We start from the raw sequence: 7111 nt of genomic DNA on the forward strand, positions 1-7111 counted from the left end.
TAAGAAACAAACATAAACACAAAATATAAATAATATGTCATGCCATACATAGTGTCATTATCGTTTCAAGAGACAATAGTGTCATTATCGTTTCAAGAGACATCATCACATTTGTCAACATATTACACACATTGACCCTCTAGATTTCACAAACCTTAGTCAACAAAACAGCATCCTAACCTTAATAGATAACAACATAATACATCCATTTCTTCATATCTTCACACGAAGGACCAGTTCATGAGGATAAAAGCCAAGCAGTGATTCGACTCATTGTCGTCAAGAACTTTCCAAACCGTCGCTTGCTCATACGAAACTGGTCTCCCCATGCTCGACACACATATTCCCGCCGGAAGATTAGCATACCCCTGAACATTCCATTCAAAATTTAGAAGACTTTTCCAGGAAAAAAAAAACAGAACTAACAACTTCCCTTGAGAAAAAAAGACAAGAAAACAAGAAAATACCTGCTGCATGATCTTAGCGAACTCAGAGCAAAGAGCTTTACGGCCAGAGTCATCTAGAGTCTTGTCCAGCATTATGTCTTGAAGTGCCACTAGTGTAGTTTCAAGCATGTCTAAACCGGCTTGGTTCGCAAATGTAAATACCGGTGAGGCCTGATAAACCAAGACAAAAAAAAAAAAAAAAAAATTCACCTAAAGATTTCTAACCCGGTTCTAAACCGATCCATACCAAACAAAAATCAAACATCCTTTAATTCTTACATTAGTTTTGAGGGAGCAGCAGAGGATGGCATCAGAATGGTTCCAGAGTTGCTTAAGCAATGTGTCTCCATCACAACCTTGAGTATCAGCTCCGAACAGGTTTGCACCCGTATGAATGCTAAACCATCAAAAAGAAACAAATAAGAAAAAACATGTGACTAACAAAGTTAACAGTTGCAAGAAGAGATGAAGTTACCTGTAACTACGGGAGATCCAACGGGCAAGAGTGAGAGCTTCAGGGGAAGTGGGAAACTGCATGGAGCCAGGACGTGGGGTAATGGCTAAAGCAACTCTCTGAATGGAACCGACAACGTTCCTCACGTACTGCCTCGCCATAGTAGCAACATTGTCTCTTGAATGGTTATCAAATGTGAACTGGAAGGCTATGGTTAAGACCAATCTTGAGTTTGTTTCTGCATCTGTTTTGCTGGAGCCATCTAGAGATGATGCTAGATCCCTTGTTCGATTCACAGATATATGATCACTCTATTCCAAAAACAAAAAAGAAAGAAGATTTAGTTTTTTTTTTTTGTCAAATTGAGACTATAAAGAGGACATCAAAATGACTTTACCGGAGAAGTTTTTTGGTCAAGGGGAATGACACGGAAGCCAGAAGGAAGCAAAGGAGCATCATCAGCAAATGATTCATCAATAGGAGCAAAGACAAGCTGAGCACAACCTCCAACCACATTTTCATCAACACCGCTGCAAAGCTGTACAAAAGCAAACAAGTCTTAACATTTCAACAACAACAAATCAAAAAAGGAAGTGTTTTGAAATGAAAGCAAAACCTGAAGTAAATACATATCCCGGGATAAGCCCATGTCTTCTGGTGAGTAAGCATGACCTCCGAGTCTAACCACTTCCAGAAACTGAGAAACAAAACATGGATTATAGGCCTCTGCATGATGGTGAAAGAAGAGACAGTAAGGAAAAGGCTCTAGAGATTTTTTATTTATTTACCTCTTCATGTTCGAGTGTCTGTGCGAGAGGGAGAATGACTTGGTTACTCGGGAACCCACCGGTTCTAACGCATGGAACAGAGAATGGAGTTGCTCTGAGAGATGCAGCACAATAAGCATCAACGCCATAGTCTGCCCATTCAGCTCGGTGTTCTCTCAAGAACCGAATCAGTACAAGGGGTGGAACATTCTTCAAGAAAAACATAAACAAGAAAATGGACTTAATTAAAAATTAAAGAAATTATTCAAATTAATAACAAATCATGATATGATATGATGTACCTGCAAGAGCATAGAAGCTTTGGCACAGAGAACACCGCTTCCAAAGCTGGGAAGAAAAGAGTTACCGTATTGAGAGCCAGCGAATTTAGAAGAGGAAGAGTTGATCATGATAGTAATATCCTCTCCTCCATCACTACTCATTGGAGACCATCCATCATCCCCAAAACCATTCACAGCATCATTGAAACCCCTGCAGTTTCAATCAAGTTAAACCCAATTTAGAACAACAACGGCTTACTTTTTGGGGATAATAAAGCAAATGTATTATTACCGGCAGAGTCTTTGACTGAAAGTTCTCAAGACAGCAGGCTGGCGTCCACCACTAAACTGAACTTCTCCACTATTCTCTTGAGCAATTTGCCTCACATGTCTCAGAGCCTGAAAATTTCCAGCAATTAAATATCAGAAACACAAAGTCTACTAATAAAGGTCACTGACTGGTTAGTTATTGGGTTCATTAAGGATGAACTTACAGCAACTGTCATTTTCTGAGCAAGAATTTTAGAAGATTCATAGAGAGGCCTCAGGACTTCAGGAACACTTGAAACCTAAACCCAAAACAAAAAGTGTAATTAACACACAAAGAGGAGAGTTTGATGAGTACTAAAGTGTATTTTTTTTTTAATCAATGAAAAGCTTTACATCCAAATCAACATGATCAACAATGTGAATGATGGAACCACCACCGTCACAAGGACGGATAAGAAACCCGCTTGACAGCATTTTGGCTCTCACAAAGCTTGAAGAAAGTGGACCGTTGGGGCCACCAGTTGCAGCCGTGAGTGACTTCTCACAAACCTTAAAAGAGGAAAGCAAATGTAGCTAAGAGAAAGAACAAAACAAAAATAAAAAACAGGTTCCTAAGAAGACTCACCACAAAGCTTCCATCTTCTAAACTCGTACTGTATCTCAGCGTCCAAAAGTCACGAGCTGCTGCTAGTGTCGTAGGAGCATAAATCTGGTTAACGAGTCAGTCATGAACAACCCGTCAGAAACATTCTTCTACAAGGTAACTAACTAAAGAGGGAGAATGATGAAACAGACCTGAGTGTTGACGAGTTCGATGGTACCACCATTTCCAGTGGGTATAACACTCAGAGTCTCTACACTTCGACAGTCACGGAACCAAGATGGACGATCTTTGAGGATTTCAGCAACCTTAAAACACAGTGCTTCCAAGTTTATTAGATTTGCCTTCTTCTTACACAACATGTCAAAGAGATTTAAAAAAAAAAAAACATTTACCTTCATGGGTTCTAAACTCACGAGGCCACAGGCACGTGCTGCTATTCCACTGCAGTTGCGTGAGACAGCGACGATGCCAATAGAATCCGGACCAGGCTGTTTTTTTGTTACACATTATATTAGTAAAAAAGATCACTTCATTTGTACATATGAAACCCTTTAATATTATTAAATACCTTCATCCCAATCATCTGAACCCAGTCGACAGCAGTTCCTGTAGCCTTGCAAAGGAACTCCGCCAAGGTTTCCTCCGCAATCGAGAGAAGACTACATTAATAAATAAATGTTCTACCATTTTTAGTTTCTTCTCCTCATAGTCAATCAAAATATTGAGAAAGAAAGTCAAAACCACAAACAAGAGCAGAGCCTTCTCATTAATAAAAATTACCCAGCTGGGTTGCTAGCATCACGTTGGGGATGCTGATGTGTTGGGTTTTGCTGCTGACGTTGCTGACCACTCACGACCACAGATTCACAGCCGTTGTCTGTGGTCGTCCCTGTTGCCTATTGAGACACAATACACACAGAACAAGACCCAGTCATTGAATAATTCTCAAGGGCAAAATCACACTTTAAACCAACCAGTCATAACATTGCAATGATTCAGGCAGAAGGGGGGACTCACAGTGTTGATTCGATGTTTCATAAACCCATTCTCGTAAACCAAATGGGAGACTTGCTTCTGCAAACGGTCGTTCTCTTCCATCAAAAGCTTGTTCATAGCACTCAGCTTTCTGTTCACTGTCTGAAGCCGAGCAGATTCTTTCCTCTGCTTCTCTCGACATCTTAACAATTTCAAATAAACCAATAATGAATAGACAGCTAAAGACAAAACAGCAGTAGTATGATAAATGTGTTGGATAGCTGAGAAATGAACAGGAGACATAGAGAGAGAGAGAGCAAAGAAACATGCTTTTTGCTTTAGAATCATACCAGAATGAATGACATAAAGAACAAATAAAAGATAACGTAATTTCCAACATATTCTCTGCAGAATTAAAAAAAAAAATAAACATTCCAAGAAGAAAAAATAAAGGACTTTTTTTTTGATTAGCTGTCATTCAACTTTTAACTAAGCAAGAGAAACTAATGTCTCTTTGATATTTTTTTTTATAGAATCATAGATCTGAAAATCAAAAGCTTTAACTTGTCATGGAGAGACAAAAGCCACAGAACTAATTAAACACACCCACAAAAAAAACATTTGTCAGAAAACATGTTTGCCTTCAAACACAAACAAACAAACAAAAATAATTAATTTTCATTACAAATATAGATTTAGAACAGTTTATCATTATTGACCTGCGATTCTGGAACCAGACTTTGATCTGTCGAGGCTCGATGTTGCAGAGAATGGGGCATTCTCGAATGAGTTGCTGTCTACGGAGAGAGCTAGGTTTAGGGCACTCGGCGTAGACTCTCTCAAGAGCTTCGACTTGCTCAGGAGTGTATCTCACGTACTTTCCCGAGTCGAATCCTTTGTCCGGAGAGTCTCTGTCGTCCATGGAGTGAGCCATCATAATTCCCACACACAGAGCGGAGCTTTAAAAAAAAAAAAAAGAGAGAGAGAGAGAAAGGAGGGAGAGGATAAAAATCGAAACTTTGATTCAAACGGGTAAGCCCTCTGAGTGGAGAGAGCTTTGTATGAAGTTCATGAGGGAAAAGAGTTTGGGCAAAGCAGCAGATGGAAAGTGGAAAAAAGAGCAAAGGGTAGGGAGATATGTAGTAGAGAGAGAGAGAAGTGAAGACACTAGTCTCGAGATTCTTTGTAAGAGAGAGAGGAAAATACTGAAAAAGTAAAGTAAAGATTTTCCGAGAAGGAGAGGACAAGCAAGAACACAACAAGACGCACTAGAACGAGTAAATTCTTTATTTATTTATTTATTATTATTTCTATAAAAGAGAAAAAGGTGAATTTTCCAAATGCTGGGTAGGTTGAATTGGTTAAAAGTTAAAACTTAAAGTTTTGATTCTGTTGATCAAAAATATTTACTCTGTTTATATAATAACTCTGCTGTTTTAAAAAAAAAGAGTATAGTATTTTTTTGTTTATTTTGATCAACCTAGAATAGTAACTACATTCATAAAATTATTGATATAATTTGAATGTGATATGATTCACTGACGACATTAGTTAATTGGTAATTTTGCTAATCGATTAACGAATCATAGAATTTGGAGATTGATTTTATTCTGACCTAGGAGTCACTTTTTTGTTTTTGAATAGATTTTAATTTAAATAATGTCAAAATTTTATGAAAACATTGTAAAAGTTAAAAGTAAATAAGGTTACATTTCAACTTTTCATAAGTAAAATAAAAGGTACTAGCTGTAATTGAAAAAATAATATATTTTAAAAATTGAGAAAAAATTAAAATTAAAATATATTAGAGAAACTCATTTCTGTGATAGACTTTTCTATTTTAAATTAAAAAAATAGATTGGTACATTGGAGATTATCTAAGAAATGAAGAATTTTAACAGTATTAAAAAAGTTTGGTACCCATTTCTTCTGTGAAATGAAAATGAAAGAAGACACTGTTGTTCCAAAGAAGAAGAAAAATATTGGAAGAACACTTAACTCTCCGTATCAATGTGTTTCTGTCATCATTATTCCTGATGTTGATTATAATTAAGTAGACGTTGACAAAACAAAAGAAGATTGAACGTAACTTATAGATGCATTCAGACTAATAGAGATTAGCATTTAATCAAGAAGTAGGGGTGGAAGGCTAAACACTAATAGATGAGAAAAGCCAACACGCAAGACTTGTCTCTTCAAACACTTAATAATAATAATCGCTCGCTCTAAAATTCTGCTAATCATAAAAGCAATAACAAAATTTGTAGCTTATTCCAATCGCAAAAACGAAAGTGCTGTTGTCAGAAGAAACGGAATTTTTGACGAAATTGGGTAATTTGCTAACTTGGGGAAATAAAGCTCTTGTCTTTAAGCTCTGTGCCACTGGCCTACCCAAACATAGCATCAAATTTTCTCTGTCTTCTTGCTCTCTCTCGTCCTAAGATAATGTTGATGATGATGTATGTACCGTTTGTATGTGCATGTACATCGTTTCCACAATGATGCTTGTACAATTTCATCCATACGGTTCGATGATGCATGAGAAGTATGTGGTGTCACCACGCGCGTGAGAAGCGTGATTTCTTAGATTAACGTTATAGTTTTCTTACGTTAAGTGTTTTTGTTTGTTTCTTTAACTCGTGTTTATAAAGTTGCGAAATAAATTAGGAGAAAACGGTGAACAAAAAAAATTATGAGAAAACAAATTAAGACAGGTCTGCCTTTGCTGGGGAGTACAACATGTATCTTGTCCGTTTACGATTTTTCAATTGGTTGTCTACCATTTATAAATGGTTTGTATCCATTCGTCGTCCAAACATGTTTGTTCTTCTGTTTTTTTTTGGGGAGGGGGGTCCTATATGACAAGAGCGCTTATTATTTCTATGTGAATTATTTATTCAAAATACAAGTTTCATAACCTAGTACGTACTATGAAGGACTTATATCAATATGAATAATGAATGAGATTTTGTAATTTATTAGATAATTTGCTATATAAGATTCGATTGTGCCGAATTTATATTCAAACACATATGGAATCTACTGTTAGTTATGAATTAGATAATAATTTGTATCTTGTGTGGACTAATATATATATATATATATATATATTTGAATGTTAATTTATTTAAATTTAATTATTAAATTAATTTTATAAATTATTAATTTAATATTTATATTGACAATCGATGTATTAATTAATTATGATTTGTTGTTTCATCTCTTATTTATTAGATATAGATTTTAGATCAAAAAAAATCTATAGTAATAACTAAACTATTATTGCACAACTTTGATTTAAAATCAAGCATTTT

The 7111-nt window shown here is 36.0% G+C and overlaps 1 protein-coding gene across 1 annotated transcript; it reads right to left on the minus strand.

Moving 5' to 3' along the window:
• Window positions 1–5004, minus strand: LOC108859467 (homeobox-leucine zipper protein ATHB-9). Its single transcript, XM_018633374.2, has 18 exons — window positions 4517–5004; window positions 3840–3999; window positions 3603–3718; window positions 3391–3481; window positions 3215–3310; window positions 3014–3127; window positions 2844–2927; window positions 2612–2767; window positions 2443–2517; window positions 2241–2347; window positions 1970–2159; window positions 1689–1877; window positions 1517–1597; window positions 1298–1438; window positions 922–1211; window positions 726–843; window positions 468–617; window positions 1–368 (listed from the first exon to the last, which is right to left on the minus strand). The coding sequence occupies exons 1-18, from the start codon at window positions 4732–4734 to the stop codon at window positions 222–224; spliced, it is 2523 nt and encodes an 840-aa protein (XP_018488876.2). The 5' UTR covers window positions 4735–5004; the 3' UTR covers window positions 1–221.
• Window positions 5005–7111: the final 2107 nt, after the last annotated feature.

The sequence above is a fragment of the Raphanus sativus genome, chromosome 1, assembly GCF_000801105.2.
Source record: "Raphanus sativus cultivar WK10039 chromosome 1, ASM80110v3, whole genome shotgun sequence".
Taxonomy (NCBI): domain Eukaryota; kingdom Viridiplantae; phylum Streptophyta; class Magnoliopsida; order Brassicales; family Brassicaceae; genus Raphanus; species Raphanus sativus.

Coding starts and splice junctions, on each gene's coding strand:
- LOC108859467 (XM_018633374.2), bottom strand. CDS start 4,734: ATGATGGCTCACTCCATGGACGACAGAGACTCTCCGGACAAAGGATTC. Junction 2,348..2,442: donor CTCAGAAAATGACAGTTGCT/GTAAGTTCATCC, acceptor GGAAATTTTCAG/GCTCTGAGACATGTGAGGCA. Junction 618..725: donor GCTGCTCCCTCAAAACTAAT/GTAAGAATTAAA, acceptor TTGGTTTATCAG/GCCTCACCGGTATTTACATT.